Source organism: Thunnus albacares, chromosome 21 (genome assembly GCF_914725855.1).
Source record: "Thunnus albacares chromosome 21, fThuAlb1.1, whole genome shotgun sequence".
NCBI classification, from domain to species: Eukaryota; Metazoa; Chordata; class Actinopteri; order Scombriformes; family Scombridae; genus Thunnus; species Thunnus albacares.
The window spans coordinates 20,250,185-20,273,916 of record NC_058126.1 but is presented as its reverse complement, the minus strand read 5'-3'; the positions used below and the strand labels follow the sequence as shown (position 1 = coordinate 20,273,916).

General features: G+C 37.4%; 3 protein-coding genes across 3 annotated transcripts; all 3 read left to right on the top strand.

The window, feature by feature from the left end:
• Positions 1-1,345: 1,345 nt before the first annotated feature.
• Positions 1,346-8,067, top strand: zgc:56231 (uncharacterized protein LOC406257 homolog). The gene is made up of 18 exons (XM_044340144.1): positions 1,346-1,679; positions 1,882-1,977; positions 2,101-2,220; positions 2,487-2,625; positions 2,726-2,910; positions 3,054-3,147; positions 3,321-3,497; positions 3,596-3,707; positions 3,781-3,843; positions 4,371-4,517; positions 4,776-4,941; positions 5,047-5,226; positions 5,434-5,573; positions 5,768-5,933; positions 6,658-6,778; positions 7,055-7,125; positions 7,227-7,346; positions 7,624-8,067. Exons 1-18 carry the CDS (start codon positions 1,578-1,580, stop codon positions 7,837-7,839), a joined length of 2,415 nt encoding a protein of 804 aa, XP_044196079.1. The 5' UTR covers positions 1,346-1,577; the 3' UTR covers positions 7,840-8,067.
• Positions 8,068-8,282: 215 nt separating this feature from the next.
• Positions 8,283-14,098, top strand: LOC122972126 (regulator of G protein signaling 9 binding protein). Its single transcript, XM_044338896.1, has 3 exons — positions 8,283-9,302; positions 11,030-11,336; positions 13,017-14,098. The coding sequence occupies exons 1-3, from the start codon at positions 9,207-9,209 to the stop codon at positions 13,391-13,393; spliced, it is 780 nt and encodes a 259-aa protein (XP_044194831.1). The 5' UTR covers positions 8,283-9,206; the 3' UTR covers positions 13,394-14,098.
• A 3,507-nt stretch (positions 14,099-17,605) lies between these two features.
• mcur1 (mitochondrial calcium uniporter regulator 1) lies at positions 17,606-23,446 on the top strand. Its single transcript, XM_044340443.1, has 9 exons — positions 17,606-17,943; positions 19,167-19,283; positions 19,388-19,491; positions 20,260-20,361; positions 20,788-20,829; positions 21,170-21,241; positions 21,683-21,736; positions 21,953-22,067; positions 22,464-23,446. Exons 1-9 carry the CDS (start codon positions 17,691-17,693, stop codon positions 22,517-22,519), a joined length of 915 nt encoding a protein of 304 aa, XP_044196378.1. The 5' UTR covers positions 17,606-17,690; the 3' UTR covers positions 22,520-23,446.
• The last annotated feature ends 286 nt before the right edge of the window (positions 23,447-23,732 follow it).

The window sequence follows — 23,732 nt, the reverse complement described above, 5'->3', positions numbered from 1 at the left end:
TTTAAATAGGTTTATCCCATAATCAGAACAGGTGATAATCAAGCAGTGGGATCGAAATGTATTCATCCTGTTAACCCCTAATATGAAAATCCAGTCTGATAAGATATATCACCATTATTTATGATAAACTACAACATCTATTACATAAATTTGGTCAGACTCAGGAAAAAATTGCCAATTTAAGGATATAACAGAAAAGCCCATTGCACATTTAACATTTTTAGCTTTAACAGCCTTTTTATCTGTATTTGTCCAAAGTGGAGAAAATTTGGAACCCCATTTAGAAGAACACCCACATTTTTGCAACCTTTTACACGACCAGTTCACCCTGTTAGAAAGGTAAAACCTGCAGACAAATATTTATTGTCCAGACAATAGATGTAAATTTAAGATCCTTTATAAAACACCAGTGAAAGCAGTGGTATAGCAGGTTGTTGTATCAGAGGGAGTCAGGATTTTTCTCTGACGGTAACTGATAGTAGTTTATTTCATGCTTGGGTAAAAATAATGAGCTACAGACATTGAATGAGAGGTTCACATTTTTCTGAGTCTGTCTACAAACAAAAATCAGATGCTCATATCAACATTGAAAAAGAGTTATTGGTTGCTGTCATTGTTCCTCATCTCCAGTTGGCCATGAAGATCTGTTCCTATAGTGATTTCAATTCAAGGGACGGGGGACAAAACCCACAGTCCCCATTATATGCAAAAATATGTTCCAAAGTTAAGCTGAAGCATATAATATAAGGCGTTAGCATTCTGAGTTAGTCAAAATAAAGCTTTTAGTGAAAATTCCCTTTTCACAGTGTTTCCTTGCTGAGATGCAGCAGAGAGATGATAATGCAAAGAGGGAATCTTGTTAAAAAATGACTAACTTTGGTAGATACACTCTTTATTTGTCTAAGAGACAGCTGAAGCATCTTATTAGCTTCAGCTGAACTTGTTTTAAGACACCGAAAAACGTGGAACCAGCTTTTCAATGAATTATTCCCCCACCACCACCCTTTGGAGCTGTAGGTTGACACTTGCATGAAAAATGACAAATACAACAATACAATAGTCAAGAAATATCTTTGCAATAGTAGCGTTAAGTAACAAATGGCAAACAGGTCTCTGTGCTGTCTGGGTATCCATTTATAAAAATGTTATGGCCTCCCTGTCTTAAAATCATCGTTCTTTGTAGTATATAACACAGATCCTTGGTTGATAAAGCAGAATATGATCATTTATCACTTGGAGGTATTTAGAGATGACTTTTAGCTAGTGATTTGATACTCTGAGCTCTCTAAGCTGGTTGGTCATTTCTTGGGATTTGCTTGACTTCACACCTGCTTTCAGTTAAAACTGATTACGAGCTTCCCCTTGACTTTCAGTGGAAGACAATCAGCAGAGTTGTACGTAGCTGTTGTAAAGGTAAAATATGTCATTTCATAGCCAACATCTCTCTTGAATGGTCAATTAGCAAGTCACGAGCTGACAAACCTTCATTTGTGCAGAGAATTGATCATAACGTTGCCCAGCGCGTGACGTGAATTAGGCGCATGAATTAAGACATTTTGGAGCTTTCTGGCCTCAAGATGAGTACCGTTATTAATTTAACCAAAGAAGAAAATGTCCAGTTGCAGCCTGATGACATGGACTTGACTTGTATTGGTCCTGTCAGCACTTCACCCAAGAAGGTAATGTGTTTTTCTCCCTTTTGTTTTCATCAAACACTAATACATTTCAGATTCTTTTTCATTTTGTAGTTTCAGCTAGATTTTGCAATTTCCTGTCCAGGTTTCTTGGCCACTGATCTAAAGGACTAAAATAAACCCTAAAACTCAGCTCTCCTGCTCAGAGGGTTAGTTTTCTGTTCTGAAAGTTTTTCTTTGTTTCTAGAGTGAAATGCCAGGCGGTGCTGAGCAGCAGACCATGAGAGTTTACCTCAGAGTCAGGCCATTCTCTAAAGAGGAACTGTCTGACAATGAGGATCAGGTAGAGTGTAGCATCTGGATGATCATCTAGTCCAAACTACTCTTTTACTTTTCTATTGAAGTCTAAACTCAACTTGCTTCACAACCCACAGTGACATGGTGTTCTTCTTCTTTCTTTGCTCAGGATTGTGTGGTGATTGAAAACAGCCAGATGGTGACACTGCATGCGCCAAAAGGTTCTGCCACCATGAAGAGCAGTGAGAAGGGCATTGGCATGTCACTCCACAAATTCTCCTTCTCACAGGTCAGCAACACCTGAAATAGTAGCACTGTTGACCTGTTGGCTGAACACCTGAATTCCTAAAACATTATGGATACATTTTCATGCCATTTTAGTTAGGTATAGATGAATTTCCAACTAAATGTGTTGCAATGTTATGATGCCAGAATGGTTGCAGTGTAAAATGTACTTTGCTTGTTGAGAGAAAGATCAAGTCACAGCCTACAAGCTGAGCTATTTGAGTGTTTTTGTTACTGCATTGGAAACTTAATCTCTCTGGTGGCTTGTAGATTTTTGGACCAGAGACGACACAGGCTGAGCTATTTGAAGTCACTGTCAAAAGCCAAATGTCTGATTTCTTGGATGGGAAGAATGCACTGATATTCAGCTATGGTGTAACCAATGCTGGGAAAACCTTCACAATCCAAGGTAAAGATGGAACCCAGCAGCGTTTTAATGAGCTTTAGTCAATGTCAGAAGTCCTACGAAGTTTTGTTTGGCAGGCTAAGTATATTTTGAAATGTTGTAGGAACTTCAAAAGAGCCGGGGGTACTACCTCGAGTGCTGGACGCCACATTTCAGTACACTGGAGGCCGTCTGTATGAGGTTATGGACCTGAAACCCTACCTCAGGAATGATGTGCAGTTGCTGGATCCTGACCAAGTCAAGCAGGAGAGAAGCACTAAGGCTGCCATTTTTGCTTCATTCAAAGAGGTGAGATGGTTTCATGTCCAACAGGAGTTTCCTCAGGATCTGCCAAAAGATATGGCTGATAATTTAATGATTGAAAGATTGACACCATGGTGGTCTCTGCAGTTAAATGCCTTAGCATGGGTGTGTCTTTATCCCCTTTCTAGGAGTGTGATCCTCTCAGAGCTACTGGTGGTTCAGAGTCCTTGTCCTGTTCTACCAGTCGTCTCCCATCTTCGTCTTCATCCTACGATCAAACAGGTAGCCCTCAGAAATTCAACACATTCAACATATACCGTATATATCTTGCAATTTTAAACAGAAAAAAGAAACTTGAAGTTGTTCCAGAAGGCACTTTCTCTGGCACGCAATGAAAATCTATTAGTGCAACGTGCCACTGCAGGGTTTGTCCTTTCCTCTCTTCTTCCTTTTAGTGTTGGCAAGCGACCCAACAGACACAGACAGCAGCCAGTTCGCTTTATGGGTGGCATTCTTTGAAATCTACAACGAGTGTGTATATGATCTGCTTGGACCCTCCCTGTGCTCCAAGTCCAAGAAACGCGCTTCCCTTCGTGTATGTGATGACGGTGCTGGAAATGCTTATGTGAAAGGTGTGAGAACGACTTTATCATGTGTGAAGATGCTAGAAACATAGCAGCAATAGCTTTTTTATGTTGCTCAAGGTTTAAAACTGAAAGATTCATTTCAGATCTCCGGTGGATCAACATCCAGAACATGGGCGAAGCCTGCAAGTTACTACAATTCGGAAACAAAAACAGAAGTGCTGCAGCCACTAAGATGAACCAGTCCTCCAGCAGAAGGCAAATGTTTCTCTTCATCATTTCTTCACTTGGTGTCATTTACTGTTTTCAAAACTCTTTGCTTTCTTTACAGTCACAGCATATTTACCATGAAGCTGCTAAAGATTGATGGCAGCACAGTTAAAAGGATCTCAGAGTAAGTATCCTCATTTATGTTTAAATGTGTTGTGTTTTTATCCAACCTAGTAGAGTTTTTCCACATGGAACCATAATTTTTTTTTTTTCATTTTAGTCATTATTGAAACAATTGTTGCAGGTCACCATAGCACCAGTATCTAAATGTTAAGTGAGTAAAGAAATCCAACCAGTGCCCAAATCAATATTCTGTTTACTGTTGTGATCTGAAGGGAAGTGTAAATATCAACTATTACTGAGCCAACAAGTGCTAGATGACTCTGAGAATAAAAAAACACTCAAGTGCTAAAATATACTGTATTAACACTGAAGAATCAACACTTCAGTTAAAATATGCAGCTAAATGAGCTCCAAGACACAATTTGACAGTGAAAATATGATCTTGATAATTTAAGTTCTACTTCAAATATCAAGGAATTATGCATTAAGAAATGATGTCTCTGTCTCCATTGGATGCAATCTAACCACTTTATACACACACACACACACTGTACAGGGAATAACTTGTAAATTGTTTATGATCCTCAGGTTTTCTCTGTGCGACCTTGCTGGCTCAGAAAGATGCAACAAAACAAAGACATTCGGAGAGAGACTAAAAGAAGCAGGAAATATTAACAACTCCCTGCTCATTCTGGGGAAGTGCATCAGTGCCCTTCGAAACAATCAGACTGACAGGTACAGTTTACAGATGTATCAGAGGTTTGTGTCCGTCTGCTTAAAGTCTGGGTTTGACACAAGACTTGGTTGACGTTGACATGGTTTGACCTTAGCAGTTCTGTATGCTGACTGTGGTACTAGCAAACTTCATAATAACTGTCTGATCTGGAAGCAATAACCTTTGAGGATTTAGATGTTTTTTTTGCATTGCTAAAACCTTCCAACTTGTGCTTTTGCATTCTTAAAGTCCTCTTTTTCTCCCGTGCGGGTCACCAGAATGAAGAACAGCTACATTCCTTTTAGAGAGAGCAAGCTCACCAAGCTCTTCCAGGCTGTTTTCTGCGGCAAAGGAAAAGCTTCAATGATTGTCAACATTAACCAGTGTGCCTCCACCTACGACGAGACTCTCCATGTTATGAAATTCTCCGCTATTGCCAAACAGGTTAGTCTGAGGATGTAATTGTGTGAGGGGGAAGTGGCATAGTGAGCTGGATTTTTATTTAAAAAAAACCTGCAGTTCCATTAATCTCACCTGTGCCGTCTGTAGGTGGTGCAGGTGATCCCAGACAAGCCTCTGGAGTCTCTGTCTCCTTGTCTGGTTGGTCGCGACGGCAAACCTCTTGTGAGGAACGGGGTGATTGACAACGAGGTCTTGGAAAGCTACCAGTCTGAAGAGGAGCTGCTTGATGAAGAAGATGACGCTGACATGTCTTTAATGCCACAGAGTGTACTACTTCATTACATGTCACAGTTAAACATTTTATGTGTATCAGGGATGCAGCATGTACTTTGGCATGCTGTGACACTAGCACAGTCATCAACTCTTACCTTTTTATTTAGTCAATACAGTAGTTGTGGAACAGTTAACCTTCATCCATTACAAGATGCGCTGTGTGGATTGAAGTTATCTCCAGTAAATGTTTTACTTTCTTAGGAGATCTTGAATATGATTGAAAGCCTTCGAACAAAACTACTGGCTGAGCGAAGAAGAAACCTTGTGCAGGAAATGGAGATTCGTAAGGAAATGGGAGATGCCATGTTGCAACAGCTCATGGAGAGTGAAGAACTCCGCAGGTATCTTACTTGTATTTATTTTTTTGCAAGACGACGTTGTACACCTAGCATTTTAATTCTTGTGATTTTGTTTGGCAAGTTGGTACCGACTGCATAAACCTTTTTTATATGTGCATTCATACCAGTGTTCATTTCAGCAACAATCTCCCCATGTAAACCAGACTTGAGTACATTCATTTTCTTTAAATGTTAAGTCGAGAGATTGAAAAGCTGAAGGAGAGCTACGAAGAAAAGCTTGAGAAAACCTTTGAGATGTACAAGGATGCTATCAAAGAGCACGCCTACCAGTGTGCCATGAACAATCTAGAAGACGACTACGTGCCTCTCGATGAGTTTGTCGCGGAACAGGAGAAAGTAGAGGTACGTTGTTTCACTAGCTGTGAAACAGCAGGTCAGCAGAATCTTTTTACATTATGTACATATGTTGAACTATAGGAAAATATGTAAATGTCTGATTTTATTGAACTGTAAATAGTGAAATTGGTTTTATAGGTATCTGGTGATGTCCCATGTTATGCCACCAAACTAAGCAGTCAGAATCCTTACATTGGGTTACCATAAATTAGAGCCCAACAGATATATTGGTTAGCCGATATTGGCAGATATTGGCTTATCACAGATATATTGGTATCGGTGTATATGTTGTCCAATATGTGCTGATTTTTTTTTTCTTCACATAGGCAGCATTTTATGCATATTTGATACTTTTTCTTAATTCAAGTTTAATATTTACATGTTTTTTTTTGTTCTCCGCATTTTTCAAATTTATATTTACTTTCCCAGTGAAGTTTATAGTTTCGGTGCACTGCTGTTATTTTACACAATAAAGTTTATTGTTAAACTGTAAAATATCATGCCTCCATCACATAGCTTTGTCACAAGTGTTTGATAACCACATTTGAGGGATCATTGCAAAAAATGTATTTATGTTTATATTCTGTATATATAAGATTATCGGCCATTATATCGATAACAGAAATTTTTTACTCCATAATATCGATATCGGCATCAACCCTCAAAATCCAGTATTGGTTGGGCCCTGCCATAAATGCATAATCAGATTTTGTTGTAACCATCTTTGTAGGCCCTCAGACGTAAGCTGTCAGAGTTGGAGAAGTTCTCGTCTGATACCAGAGGAGTGTCTGCAGTTCCAACAGTGGACCAGTCATGCCAGACTGAACCATCTAAAGAGTCAGAAATAGCAGGTTTGCATACTGTCTTAAATACAGAAAAAGAAGATCTAAGGCTCCTTTTCCATGACTTCAGTCATTTCAGTCTATACTACATAATATGCAGTTTTAAATCTGAGTGGTTCAAAGTAAGTTCAATGAGACTTTTAAAGTACATGCTGTTTTTAGATTTTAGAAACTTTAGATTTTAGATGTTTTATATTTTGTGTATTTTCAATATGTCTCTTTATTAGTGTGCTGTATTGTATGTTGTCCGTTTTGTTTCAATATTGAGCTTTTTTATCCCATCAGGAGATGATCGATTCAAACGTCTCTACAGAGAAAAATGCGCCATAGAGGGGATGTGTGAGGACAAACAACAGGTAACAAGGACAAAATGTAAATTATGTATCCCAGTTAAACTTTGTCTCAGTCTGGTTATGTAATCATCCGTTCAGGTCTACATCAAATATTTTGTCTTTAGTTGATTTTGTCCCTAGAGAAAAGGCTGATGGATCTTAGTGAAACACTTCAGAAGGTCAGAGATGGCTTCCTGGAGAAATCTGCCGATGTGGAGGCTCTGCAGAGGAAGACTGATGATCAGGTGAGGTGATTCAAAGTATGAGTGTATTTTAAATACATATATAAGATACAGGAGCAGGGTTTTGGGGATGGCTTGCAAATAATGCAAACCTTAAATGTTACTAAAGGACTCAGCTGAACCTACCAAATCCTACTTATGTAGCTGTAACAATAATAAAATTTGAGCTGTTTGACTGGATGCAGGTACATCAGGCAAATGTGAAACCTTCATCAGGATGGAATTTATAATTGTATACCTTGTACTATGGTTTAAATGTTCATTTTTTTCTCCCACCAAGAAAAAATCTATGGAGGAAATTCTACAACAGAATATGGATAAGGACAGGGAGATTGCCTCACTGAAGGCAGAAGTCCTCAAGCTCTCCCAGAAGTCCCCTGTGCTGCCTAAGACCAAGCGAGGCCTGCTCGCCAACATCAGGGAGGCAGTCACTTCTCCACGGAAGGGTGCTACTGGCCGAACACTCAGGAAATCAGTCAGGACTCCACACCACTGAAACGCCCAGAATCTTAACAGCTGCACCTCCTCCAGTGATAAGAGATCCTTTTGATCTCTATAAACTACCCAAAGACAGAGTTTCTTTTTCAGGTACCATTTTTAAAACTAACAATTCCCTAGAAACTCTAAGAGGGACTTATTTATTTATATTTTTCAGTGTTTCTTGTGGTATTTTTTAAAAATGTTTTTGGCTTGTTTCTTAATAAAATCCAATTATGGAAACATACTGAAGCTTTATATTGGTAAAAGATTTACTTGGACAAAAGGGTGTTATTGGACACACTGGTTTTGACTAAAGGTCAACCCTGACTCTTGGCAAAGCCCTCTTTCACTTGATTCCCTTTTTAAACCTATTCATGAGTTTGAATGTAGGCTTTAATCTATCATCATTGTTAATATCCAGACTTGAAGCCACACTTCTAGTCATGTAGACATTTTTATTGCACATTCCTCCAATTTTTGAATACCTTCACCTCTAAGCACCATTTGAATGCCATTTCATAGCCACTGTATTTTTTATTTTATTTTATTTGTGTGTGTGTGTGTGCATGGGGAGCTTTATTCACAATAGAAACGTCACGCCAGGGAATGCATTCCCGGTACATGCTGAATCTTATCAACCTGGTCAAATGAGGCCATCCATTATCTGGAGCCTGAGGGGAAGTGAACCACAAAAGGCCCTGATAGGACAAAGAAGCCACAAACAACTTTAAGTGCATCACTATTCACTAATTTGCTTTAGTCTTTACACTCAGTAAAAAGTGTAAAATCACTTAATTCTTAACCAAAGTAACTAACTAGTAAACTATGAGCTAACATGCTAAGGAAATATTTGTTATGTAGTATGTTGACCTTTACAGTTCAGAGAATGAGGTGAGGCCAGTGTGGTGCGCATGAGGTAACAGCGCAGCCTCCTCTCGGATAGTGAAAGGACCATTGTGGTAGAGACAGCCAGCTGCTCTTATATCTCTCTGGTCTCAGTGATAGTTAATGAGATTAGCTGTTCGTCTTAGGCTGCGTCAGTGCGAAGGGGTCAATCACAGGATTAGCACCTTGCTTAAGAGTTGCATCACTTTATTACACTTTTTCCCCATTACTTTGACTTCCCCACTTCTGGCTCATAGTGGGACGTTTTTTTTAGCCTCTAAAACATGTTCAGCATCTGCAATTGCAGCTCAGTTATTGAAGTGGAATATTGCAATGCATCATGCGGCCTTGGGACTGAGTCTACGACGACCCTCAGCTATTGAATGAAGCATCTGCCAAGGGAAGAAGAGGAGCAGGGGCAGCCGGAGAAGTGAAGGGCGGCTGGGCCAAAATCTTGCCTGCTGTGGCAGAGTCTGAGACTCTGGACAAATCATCCTCATGCCACTTGTAAATAACAAAGTGGGCGATGATTGCACAGTCGGCACAGACAAGGCTTTGGCTGATGGAAAAGCTCTGGTGGATTCCTTGATAAAGGTAAGCCGTTCCAATAGTTGTTTTATGCTCTGGATACAGTGGTATACATCTTCTGTATTGTTAGAATTATCACAGTTGTTAACATTGCAATAAGCTGCGAGTTGCCAGCTAATACATTTCAGAAAAATGAGGTTGATAGAAGTATTTTACACATCACTCTTTCACTATATTTAAGCAAAAAAAATAGTGGAAGTAAAGAAAAGTAGAACAAAAGGTTTGTTGTACTTGCAATCATATTTTCACTGTGTTGTTTTTTAACTCCTGTGTTAATATTTCACAGACTAAACATACGCATGACATCCAAGCATCTTCTTCCCTGTGGCTAAAAAAGCACTCTCACTGAAAAGAATTTCTTGGTCCACTGCATCTCTGTGACCATTCTAGTGTCTGTGATGGATAATAACACAGCCATGCACTTTTTTTTTTACCCCCCTTAGTGGCATGTGTTTACTTGTTTTACCTCAAATACACCACGTATTTTAAACAGATGGGTCAGCATGTAGGCAATTTATAGGATGGAATAGTCTTTGCACTGTGGGGAAAAAAATTGTAACCTACAATCACATTTTGCTCCATATTTAATAGTCTGATATGCAGTTCATATGTTAACTTTATTGATTCTCCAGAAGAATTTGAGCCTCATAGCAGCAGTGTAATATGACAATTAATGTCATTGTGCAGTTATGATCGAGATGGGTGTGTGTATATATAGCGTGAAAGTGGGGAATTGAGATGAGTAAATATATTGTAGAAGTACGGGGAATAGTATAAAAAGAGGAGACACATCCAAAATTTTAATTATGTACAAATATAGAGATGAAGTTATATAAATGAGTACATACAGTACACAGTATAATATCAACAATATAGTATCTATGTTATGTTCTTCCTCTCATCTATCTCTGCCTTGGAGATGGGCCGCGTGCACTCTGAGTGTGCAAGGTTCTTTTGGCTTATCTAGAAATAGATAATGAGATGTTAAGCTGATTATTTATAATATTTTTCATTGAAACCACACCTACTAATCCGCCAAGGTTAAACTCTTACTCTACTATTAATAAAACACTTTAACATACCTTCACCATATAATTTACTGTAGATCATAGAACCTGAAGTGTCCTATTTTATCCCAGTTATTGTTTTAAGCAGCTTTAGGGGATTGTCATGGATATGAATCTTATTTTTTTCTTAGCAGTCTCAAAACAATTCATAGTATTTATTTCTGTTGCAGAGCACTGATTACATGCAAATTAATTGAAAACTGGCTTAAATACATATTTACATTTACATAACTTACAGAATTGATGTGTTCACTAGTAGATAGCTCTTCAGAGGGCTGATAGGTGTACGGATATTCCTCTTCTGACAGGTGATGGATGGTCTAGTATATACTTTTAACTTGATCAGGTGATTTTTACATTTGCAAATCAAACATTCCTGTTTCTACCTTTTTAAGTTATAGATGAAAAGTACAGATTTTTTGCCTCCAAAGCCTGTGGATCAGATAGTATTAAGGTCTGAGTTGTTGAAGTACAGCAGCGCCAAGCTACCTGCAGCCTTATTAGTCTTTACAAATACAGTAGCCACTTCTCTTACACATCCCTAACACTCGAGGGCCATATTCAGTCCAAACAACTACCAGATATCAGGTTCCTATCATAATTTTCTAATCCCGGCCCTGAATATTAATTAGGAAATTTAAATCTTATTTATTTGCCCTCATACAGGTGGTGGCATGTTACCGGCATTTGGCTTCATGCGTTGGCGGGTGCACAGACACCTTGCAGCTGCGGGATGAGTTGCGACAAACACGAGAAAAGGCCCAAAAGTTGGCCGTGGCCATCTGTCAGCATCTGACCTCACATCTCCGGGACAAGAGCCTCCCTGAGGAGCAGCGTAAGGAGATGGAGCTCCTCTGGGTGGCCTTCTCCTCCAGCCTGGAGCTCCTCCACGCTGACATGTGTAAAGTTTTCAAGATGGCTGACATCTTCTCTTTGGCTGACACGGCTTCTTTGGTGCAAAATGGCCTACAAGGTAAACAGTGGCCTTACATATGGTATTGTATATCAAAGTTGTGTTTTTTAGGAGGTTAACAAGACAAGGGAATCACATCTGCTAAGTCGCATAAAACAAAAATGAAACCTTAGCCTTTTGTTAAATTCCCTTGTTTGAATTAAAATCAAAGATCACGTGTTTATGTCGTTATACAACGATTGAACTTGAGAGTAAATAGACAGAGATGCATAATATCAGGAGGAACATTTATTGTGATTTAAATGTTCTTCTGTCAACATGATTAAATTAAGTTCATAAGATTAAGTTACATAAAAAAAGAGACTAACCTTCAATGATTTATCAAGTTGTTGACCAAATGCAACTGAATTACACGTCAACATTTGTTGAAGTATATTTTATTATTATATTCTATAGAAATGTATCAATTTTAAATCACATTGTCACTAATAATATTTCTGGTGTTACCTCAGATCTGTCTCTATCCATTAATTTGTTTCTTCACATGGTATATCTAGACTACTGATGAAGATTTGCATTGTGGGAAAAGCTGCCTCACTTCTGCACTCTCTCTGTTCTCTAGTATTTGAAGAATAATAGCACACTGATTAGCCTGGGGGGAGCACAACATCACGTCTTTGTTTGCACACATTTCATGTGGCACCACTTACAGTGTCTGTATAGTGTTGTCAATGTAGTGCATTTGTTACAATATTGACTTGCTGGGTGATCATCTATCTTTTTATAAGAAAAAAAAATCAAAATGCAAAATTATTTAATCTACCAGCCTATTGGATGATTTTGGAAGTTTGCAGTCTTCAATGATTAACATTTGATTGTATATCAATAACAGGATGTGTTGTATGTCAATGACATGTACATTTTTAAAATACAGATTGACTCCACCTCTCCATTTTAAAAACCTTTTGTAAGCAGCTGATATAAACCTCTTTGATTCCATATGAATGTGTAAACCGCCTGACATGCAAATTACATCCTGACATCATACTGTCATTTGGGTGCTTTTTGAGCAGACTTTCTTTGAAAAACAGCCAGCAACATTAACAGATTTTGTCAGAGTTAGGTGACATATACACTATGTCACAAAGAGGGGTTACATTATTTGTGAGATCAATATTTTCTGTTTCCTTGTCATTTTTTTCAAACTACTACAATTGTGACTAGAAAACAGTGTTTGTCTCTCTTTGTCAGTTCGTCTTGCAGCTGCATGTGGTTCATTTCTAAAAAGTCTCTGAACTGCTGCAACAGTTACACTTTAGCTTGGTGGATAAAGTGATACATAACATTCAGTCATGTTATCCACTGCTGCTGCAGCCATCAGAACAAAAATAATGCTTCTTTAATTTCCACACACCACTAAAATACAAAATCATACTGAATACTGTATAATACGTACCACTCATCCACTCACTCCCTATAAACACAGGAGATACTGCAGCATTAACAGGCCATGTCCTTTATTAATGCAGAGGAATGTTTGGTTTTTGGTTACAATTTTTCGGCTACACCCTAAAAATGTTGTCTCTCTGGGTTCAGTTTTTGCCCATAAAAAGAAGTAACTGTATTAATGTGACTCCATGCAGCTATTACTGAATCTATATTTGGCATCCTTAGAAACAGTTAAGACACTGTTTAGTATTTTTCAGACTTAAACGCCTAATTTAAATTTTGGCAATGCAGGAGGAGGCAGTGAAGTAGCGGCTCGGGCGCTCAGTCTGCCAGACCTGAACGAGGCTGAGACTCCAGCCCTCCCTGATGGCCTAGAAAGCCAGGAACGCAACACCATGGAGCAGGAGATCAGCCAAATTGACCACATGATCGAAGATATGGAGAAGAAAGTCAACGTATTGCGCTGGATGGTGGAGCCCCACGGGCCGCAGTACGCCGACCCAGTCAGCACCACCGACAGCGCCTCTCTGGCTCTGCTCTCTATTGACGAGGAGCAGCCGGGACATCAGCCTCTATGCCAGCGCAGTCTCATCTTTGTGCTCTTATTGCTATGTGCTGTTGTTTTAGTGGCAGCCACTTTATCTGTCTGTGTTTTCTTTTTCTCATGAGCAAAACCTTAATACACTCAACTTATTATTATTTTTTCAGTAAAACCTCAGCAAAGATGCTCAGTAACAGAAAATGTAAAGAAAACGGCAAGCTTTGCAAATAGCTTTGTCTTTACATTCTCTCTCAAAACAGGCAACATGTTGTAATAGCTGCTAATTTATCTACTAGTGCATAAGATACTTTGTCTAATATACACTGACATAAATCTGGATGCAAGCCAATTTGCCATTTATTGCAGTGAATCCAAAGCTGCCATATATTCTAAACTACCTTTGTTTAAAAAAAGTGACAATAAAAATACACAGTTGCCAGTTAGAACTGATTATTTAAAACACAATCATTACAATATAGCCAGGTGATTGATTTTACCTACACAACAATTGTAAAAAGATAGTTTCTATGTTCCCCTTGCTCCTGTATAGTGCATTCTCCTAAATAGTTTGTGATACATGAAAGGAACAATGTCTGATTTAAAAGAAAAAAGAAAAAAAAAAAGCTGTCAGACACTTGTATTCCTTTTTTGCCATGGAGAAGATATAGGTGCTGATGCTTTGTAGCTAATATACTGTAATAAGCAGAATATTCACTTCCAATGACTGAAACTTTTTTTTTTGATTCAGTGTTACTTATTGTGTATATAATCTTTGCTGTAGAGAACTTACGATGTATAGTTATGCATTATAAAAGTATCAACTTTGATATGACACTGTGTTGTTTTCCCATTTTTATTTATTAGCATCTTGGTAATGAACCAAATCAGTTTATCCAAAGCAATAGAAAATGTAAAAGAATTCAAATGGCATTAAACTTCTCATTCTACCATTTTTATTTGACTTTCAAAACGGACAAATACAACAAATCTGTGAATGTCTGCAAGGCTTGTTATGTGAGATGTTGTACTGTGAGTCAAACCTTATCATGCCTTAAAAGTAACCTCTAAAAAGTTAAAGATATACATTATATAACATTACCAGGTGGTCATAATGCAATTCAACCTAAAATTTTGTGATTAAGAGTGGATAAGATTATTCAAACTCCCTCAAATAATCCATGCATAATAGATTTAATACTTGTGATAAAAATGCAAATTCAGGTTGTTTTTGCTCATCCCTAATTTAGTAAGACTATTTGGATGGCACCTTTTTCTGGGTGGGTGACTCAGAACAGATAGACATTACGGGTGTACTAAGTTAAAAATGAATATGCTAAATCATTATTATTACTATCATCAAAAGGGTCAGTTCAACCAAATAATAACAACTAGATATCTCCCCCTCATTCAGCCAAAAACACTTGAGCTATATTTTGAGAGGTATGACTTTCTCCGCCTGTCGGGGTCAGAACAAAATCTAGATCAAGATCTTTCCTCATTCCTCACTTGAACAGGAAGTCATTCTGGTCCACCATCTTGCATGCCGTCCCAAAGCTCTTCTTTCTGCTCTGAGGAGCGAGGATACACAAGAGCAGCCTTCTTGAAGTCTTTTACTGGCTGACACACCCCCTAATTGGATATCAGTTATTGATTGGACACCGCAGTTGATCAGACTGATCTGATACATCTCAACACCACTGAGTGAAGACAGATTACAGATTGAACTCGAGTGTATCACTCCTAAATTTTATATTTGATTTGTTTTCTGATTCATCATCTAGTTAAAAATCTGTGTTAACTGTAGGACTGATCAACAAAAGATCCATAAACAACTTTCTTCATTTATTAGAAAGATTTTTCTTTTCATGATCTGTTATTTCCCTTGTTAACTTTTATTATCAGTGAAATTAAAAAATTCAGGGAGAGTCTGTCTGTCAGCAAAAACCACATTTTAAACACATTTATATTTGACATCAGTTTTCATCATATCCATTCAGTCACATATGAGGCTGAGCATCAGGTTTGATATGAGTTACATCATTTCCATTTTCCTTGAAACATTTAGCCAAATAAGTCATTTCCAGTGTTGAAATGACACCGTAATCATATTCTCGGTTATTAAATAATGAATTCACAATCAGACTATCAATAAATTAAAATAAATAAAAAGACACAAATAATGAATAAATAATATAAACGCATTCTGCCAGTAGAAATGGTTCATGTGTCTGAGCAGGACACAATACAAAGTATAAATACAGAATGCAGGTTTTTATTCATGTGCAGGTGTTTGTTAAACAGGTTACAGGCTGCAGAGAGAAAACAGCTGCTGGCAGTGATAACTATCAACACAGTCAACATATGTGCAGATACAAACTCCAGAAGTTGCTCCAGCTGTTCAAGCCGACTGACAGCTGATCCAGCTGATCACAGCTGATCCAGAAACTGCTGCTGTCAGAAACTGCAACACATGACTCTGCAGAGGAAAGGACATCTTATTTCTCTGGAAACATTTCCTTGTTTCCTGTCTTCTTGCCAGTTTTACTTGCGTCTCTCCTTGTATCTTCATTGGGAGGTACTAAGATGCAAGGAAAAGAAGGGAGGGAAACATGGATGTGATTTAAAGGCGCAGTGTGTAGAATTTAGTGGCATCTAATGCAACAGACTTGGCAGAAATGGAATATAATATTAAGTGTGTTTTAATCAGTGTGTAATCAAATGAATCTAACAATCATTGTGTTTTCATTACCTTAAAATGAGCTCTTTCTACAGTAGCCCAGAACAGGCAAACCAAACACTGGTTCATGAGGGGGCCTTTCACGTTTTTGGAGTTTTGTGGCCATTGTAGGTTCTCCTACATGCTTGGAAAGGGAGGGGGAGGAAAGGTGTATTCAGCTGGTTGCAATCTGCAACCTCACTGCTAGATGCCATTAAATAGATACAGCACATCCGGGTACTTTGCCCTTTTGTCATGTCCCCGCCCCTTTTTGGGTGAAAACAGTCCCTCTAATTTGACTGACGTTAAATGCAAATTCTGAGTTCTTTGCCAATTTAATGGCATAACACAAGAAAACCGTACTGCTTTTTAGCTATTAGGAGCCCAAATCCTATGGCCAATCAGGCAAACAATTATGTCGTGGCCGATCAACGATTGACGTTATTAAGTAAGTAGAAGATCTGAATAGCATGTAAACAACTGAGGGATTAGCAAGAAAGTCACTAAAAAAGGAAGGAGCTATGAGTGCAGAACTAGCGTATGTTTAAATGTACAGCAGATAATGAGCCGCAGTAATGAAGAATATAGCAAAATTAACAGGGTTGAGAGTGTTATGGAATTTTCCATCTTTAGGGGTTACAAGTTGGAGTGACATTGGGTCAAGATGACATCTTGAGGTCACGCTGTAATTCTTAATCTCTCCTCAAGACGTCAGTTGTCTGTGATGTTTTGGTGAAAGCAGAAACCTCTCTGATAAAGAGTATATCAGCACTGCCATGGTAGGCCAAGGCCAGAGAGGACCCTTCTAGGCAACAAAGATAGGTGGAATGTGAAGCCAAATAGAAACTAGTGAACCGATAAGACTGATTTATCATATCGTAGGCCAATCTGCTTGGGTTAAATACTAACACTCAGACTGTCAGAGGGCAGAACGGGAAGGGACAGCATGCCAGTTACACCAACTTGGATGTTCGCTGTTTACAGTTCTCCTTGATCAAGTAACTTCAATAAACATTCTCAGCAATAAGCAACAAGCAACCAGAAGACAATATGCTTACCACAGCATGTCAGGTCACAATGTCATCTGGGCAGAGGTTAATGTAGCATTTAGACATACTTTGAATTTGTATTATAATGATAATCATGACATATAATCACTTCAGGGAACAGACAGGTGAAGCCATTTTACTTGGTAGCTGTGTTTCAACAAACCAGGGGAAAAGCCAGCTTGCTGCAGCCAGTTCCAGTGAGCTAGCTGTTACAGGCTAACATTAAATTGGGATTTCCTTCAGTATGTTCTATGTGCTGCCCTTTCAATGTAGCATCAACATTCACTACTTTTAATATTATAACTGTTGACTTTACAATCATTAACTAACCTGTGATGAAGTGTTTGCCACAGATGTATCCCACAGTTTACCATTTTCATCTTCTCTGCTTGAAGCCACAGATCTCTTCTTTTACTGTCCTTTGCTCTTTTGGGACCAGCTTTTAGGCACGTTGCAATAGTTTTTTTCCCCCCATTTGCACTTCTTGTTTTCATCCAAAAGGGGGCTTGATCGTTCTGACGTCAGGGAAGTGACGTATGCCTGCTGTCATGTACACTGGCCCTTTAAGAGACTAGGTGAAAAGTTACAGTGTAGCCTGGATAGAATACGGAGACGGAAGTAGTACAGTCTTGGCAAGATTTATAGCAGGGGAGCACAATATGGTGCTGAGACAATGTCATTCGCGACTCAAAGTTGTTGTCTTTAACCACGCAGAAAAGTGTTATAACCCTACTCACAATCCATACAGAGTTAGTAGTTTGGTGGCAGCGCCGCCGAGCAGTTTGACAGCTGTCTGCTCCTTTGTCATCACTGCACCCTGTTGCAACTTGGAGAAGCTGCCGTGGAGATGGAGACGAGCTCCTGGACCGAGAACGATGCATCTTTCTGCTGGGACACACATGTCTATCAGAGGTAACAAGGTCCTTCTGGTTACACCCATGTTAACTGGACTAATGATGTAAATATGAAAATTGAAAAGCAGAAAAGCTTAAATTTTAATGGCAAAATTAAATGTTTAAATTGGAATGTGTAATGAAAAGAGGAAACAAATTAACTTTTAATATACAAAGTATTTTTTTCATTGTGTGATATTCTTTAGTCCAGTGTAAATCTAGTCTACATCTTGATTATTCATTTCAATATAGAGAATATAATGATGTTTGTGTTCACAATGATGCGTTTGTGTTTCTCTGGTTAAGCTTTATATTCAAGCATTTGGAGTAACATACATTTCAACTGCTGAAACAACTCTCCAGTCTCGGTTTTATGGTTATAACCAACTCAGTGTCAGATATTATATATAACCCTGATGCTAAATCCACAATGTTTTCAGTAGAAATCTTTGCCCAGATCACACACAGTATTTACATAATAAGCCACAGGGCCGCCCATTTTTCCAGGTGTCACCACAGAGTGCTGTTGTGTTTTAAAATATGAGCAGCTCATAAAACTTATTTTTATTTTTAAATTTTTACATGAATGAGATTTATGAAATTAGGGTGAATAGACGGATTCTTTTTCCTTTTGAAATGCTCAGAAGCTTTATTAACACAGAGTAAATAAATTAATCGTGTTGGGATTTTGATTTGTTGCAGCAAGAAAAGCAGACACTTAGGAAATAGTATATTAAAAGAAAAGATAAAAGATAGAAAAGAAGCAACATAAAACAGCCGTGGAGTTACAAGCCAACAATTCTTTCACATGTGAGTCAATTAAGTGAGTTTTTGCTTAAAGAAATTAGTATGAACCTTAATTCCATGACTTAAACATTGTATCACTAATACATTCAACTTATATAAAATACCAAATATGAGGTATGGGCTATACATTATTTATTTAAGTAAATCTGATTCTCCAAAATATAAAGGAACACAGCTACCCTTTGAATAAATATATAATCTATTAAGATATGAATGCAGTGTATAAATTATGAAATAATCAAGTACTGTTGTGTGAAAAGTCTGTGAGAAAGCAGAAATATCTGCAGTTACAAACATTATTTGCAAATATTTTTACATTAACATGTCTGCTGGGGGCCATTAATATATGCATACATGTTGCTATTTACATTACTTGGTGTCTGAAAAGCTTATCAAAAGGTATAATCACTCCCATCTTCTTCACATTGATTTCAGAGTTGAGTACTTCCATCAGAGCCCTCCAGTATGATTTGAAAGCAGATGTACCACAGTCTGAAGGCCGGAAGCTGTTTTTTGATACACATGCGGTGGTTCGACTCCTAGAGGAAAATGGTTCGGTCTGCTTCTGTTATTTAGGATTTTTTCACTGTATTACTCTGATTTGTTAATTGATTTTCCTAATTAATAATAACAATTACTATTTTTTCCATGAACAGGCTTCACTACTCAGCAAGCTGAGGTGATGGTTCAGGTACTGGTGAGGATGACAAACTCTAACATGGATGCTATCTACAGCGACATGGTAACCAAAGTGCAGCAGGTGAGTCATTGTACATTTACTACACATAGTACTATTACTATAAAGGTCATTGAAGCAGTATCACTGTCTTTATCCTCCACAGCACATTTATCATATGACGATCAATTTAGTAGTTGAACATGTGTTTGGTTATGTCAAAGTACAAATCAGTAGAAACACCTGCATTTTTCATGAAATGAATTCAGATTTAAGCAGTGACTCAGTATTTACTTCATCAAGGCTGTTGTTAGAATTGTGAATAAATGGCTTCAACTGATATTTTTATTCATGTAAAAAGGTAAAAGCAATATGTTTCACCTGGGTAACCTTGAATTTGGATACTATTAAAAAAAATCTATTTTCTATCTATTTACTGTATTTTTATATCAGAAAACTCACTATTAACTTACTGGAAAACATTGAATTTATTCTGGGTGTGTCAATAGCAGTGCACAAAATCCCAAATATTAATATTAATAAAATAATTAAAAATTAGATAAGTGATGTGGCAACATAAAACAGGAACAGCAGGAATGTTTGAGGAATCTGGAGTATGAAAATAATTTTACTGATCTCTCATTTCTGTGGAGTCACCTGATAGAAATGAGATATCGTGCAAAATGAGTGTAGCTCAGTATTTAAACAGTGTTACAGTTCCCACTTTTATTGCAAAAAGGTTTCAGACTGTGTGAACTCTCCTCCCTGTTTTTATTATTCCAGGTGGATAATTTGCATTATAGTACCTGCTCTGTCTTTTTAAATGTCATATGTGATGTGTGATTTTGGCAGGAGATTATGTTGCAGCGTGTGATGTCTCAAATAGCAGCTGTAAAGAAGGACATGATAATCCTTGAGAAGAGTGAGTTTTCTACTTTACTGGCAGAGAATGAGGTAAGTGTATTTGTCAGGCTTAAAGATAATCGTTGCATCTGAGCTCATTGTTCTTATATTGTTCTTATGACTGTATTGGTCTCAGAATTCACAAACTTTTAACAAAACTACATACACTTGCATCATCCACTTGCAAGTCATACAAAGAATATGTTGAAGGTAATGTTCAATTGAAGTTTTGGCTAAATATAATATGAGTTTTGAATCTAAATTAAAATCCTAAATGCACAATTCATACAATTTTAGATTTATAAAAATCAGTCCTGGAAGTAGATAGCTAGAACTGTACCAAGCTGTGAGATAAACCCAGGTAAGTGGACGAAGTGGACTATCTATATTATTTTCTTGCTTTGTTTGTGTTAGTGCTTTTGTCTGTCATTCACATGGCACCGTTTAACATTTTCAATATGTTAACATTTCTCCCAGAAACTCAAGATTCAGTTATTGCAGCTGAAGGTCCAACTGGCAGTAAGTGACTATTGAGATTTATTATTGTCACTTAATTGGCAAGTTGTCGCGCCATATTCATAAGAAATCAGTCATGGAGCTATTTATTTATAATAATAACAATAATAATTAATCTACCTTTTATAAACAGCAATTTAAACATTCATTGACATTGTTATTGAACTTAATTTAACTGAAAATGTATTGATTTATGGTTGAGGTTTTCCTTTAGAAGCGTTTTTCACCTTTTTTCATCCAAGATGTTCATTATTGTTATTATTATTATTATTGTTATTGCTTTATTATCAACTGGTACTTATGTTATGACTTTCCTTTGTGTGTTTTCATTGTCATCTTGTAGGATGTATTGAGTAAAGTGCGCGCAGACACTATTATGGACATGAATTTGGAGAAAAGCCGTGTAAAAGAATTGGTAAGTGGACAAATTAAATTAGTGTTTGGAGTTGACTTCACTTCTAATTTTCAATTGATCTTGAATTCAGTTTGCTTAAAATGACAGATGACTGTTGTTGCCACGTGATGTTTTCAAACTCTACCATTTATGACATGGCCTACCTCTAAGACACACCAGCACTGTGTCGTCCACTGAATTATTACAGCTGTCAGTTAGTAAACCATTATAATCCAGTTTGCCTTGATAATTACATACATACCGAATCAAAGGGAAGATGAAATCTTGATCCCTTAATTCCATCGTCCTTTCAAATATCAAAAATCAAACCAGTGGTGTTTCAAATATACTGTTAAATTGACAGATGGGACTCAAGAAAAAAGTAAAATGTGAACCTGACAGGTGATTTCCTGAAATCCACTCCCTGTATCCCTCTTCTAAATAAAATATTTATGTTTTCAGAGTGCAGAGCATGAGAAGAAGCTTCTAGAAGCACGAACAGAGATAATGGAAATGGTTTGTATATGTGCAGTACACCTACATGATCCCACTGTATCACATCGATTTTTTATTTCATGCTAATCTACATAATATACATCACACAGTGATACTAGTAATACTACGCAGTATACTGTTCCTTTCATTCATTATTACTTTGTTAAATCACACACAGAAGCCCCAAAAAACATGTGGATTATCTTTAATGTCTGTGTCTAATTGCCTTTTTTACAGACTGCAGAGCAAGATCGCCATTTGACTCAGACCAACATGAAGATAGACACTGAAGTGGCGGGTTTGAAAACCATGTTAGAGTCTCATAAACTGGACACTATAAAATATCTTGCAGGTAGGACATGGCACCAGTGCATTGTTGTTATGTCCTTTGATCACAGACCAATAAGCAGTCTAGTATAGAAGTTCACATGAGGACAACTGTTAAAAATTCCCTGTCTAGTCCGTTTTTATGGCTCCATGTTAACATCATATTAAAACATGCAAGCATGAGCCTTTTTCAACCACAGACATTTTGACTTGTCATATTGTTATAAATAACACAGGCTGTTCAATGCAAGTGTCCCAGTTAGCTATGACAGTGTGACAGTGAGCTAGCATGCATAATACCAGGAACCTGAAACTGAAGCAGCTAAATGGAATCCATCCATCAGTAATTTTATTATTTATTATGAACACAACTGACTGAAGTAAGTAGATTAATGATTGCCTGTTTTTTTTTCTCTTTTAGGTTCAGTGTTCACCTGTCTCACTGTGGTGTTGGGTTTCTATCGTATTTGGATGTGAACACTAGGATTGTGACTTTCATATTACCTGTGGTGACTCTTTGAACTTTCAATGCATCCTCTGAATCCTAAGACATTCAGAGGCCAAATCTCTTTCACCTCTGACCTCATTTTGTTACATGTTATTGATCAGTATGAGTTTGTGTTTACTGGTGCAATTTTACGAATGAATTATAAACTCAGAAGTGGAACACGTTTGATAAACGTACCTGTTACAGTGAAAGCTTTGGTCCAGTTTTAATGCACTGTCTCCTGAAGAAACTCTTTATTCCAGAAATGGTTTGCAGACAGTTCAATACCAACCACTTATGTTATTATCTAATGCAGTTTGAAGTTGAAATGATTATATTTTTAATGTTATGTGAATACAGTATGCTGTATATGTATATATGAAGTTGTAGATTGGAACTGAAACTCAGGAGGAATTTGTGTGACTCTCAACCACTTCACTATATTATCACAGATATGTAACTTTTATCTCTCTGATTTGTGATTTCAGAAATGTTTGAATAACTGACATCTTGGATTGATCTTATTAGAATAAAGTTAATTGTGAATAAATATAAATTTTGTGGTAACTATTGAAGCATCTGTTACAGTGGATGGATATATGGAGGGATGCATTTTAATGGTGCTGTTGTGGGAAACTAACATGGTCATATTATTATACTTTTAGTCTGCTCTACATTATGAGTCTTGTTTCTCTTCTGGGTTCAGATGTTGAAAATAACAGAATGTAAAGCATGTATATTGTGATCTTATAATGAAATGTACATTAACCTAAAGCTTTACGGTTTAAATGAGACCAGGGTTATGACTGTGATCAAAAGGGTTGAAGAAAAGTAACCTTCTTATTTTGGGTACATTATTTGCAGGTTTGTGCACTAAAATGGGGTGCCTAGTAAAATAAACTACTGTAAGAAACAACCATCATAGCAAAATGTTAACTCATTTCTTCTCAAAACATTATTAGTTATGTAATTAATGTCATATGAAAAAAACAGATTATTATTATGTTAGGAAAGTTAAAGTTAATTTGCATATTGTGTAAAACGAAAATATATACTTTTCTTTATTACAAATTGCAGTTTTTATCCCAAGTACAATCTTTCCACAAAGCCTTCAAAATGAGTGATGGTGTGCCCCTACCCCCCATGGATTTATAAAGATGTACATCCATGCTACCCCCTTGATGGTGTGTGATACTTTAAATT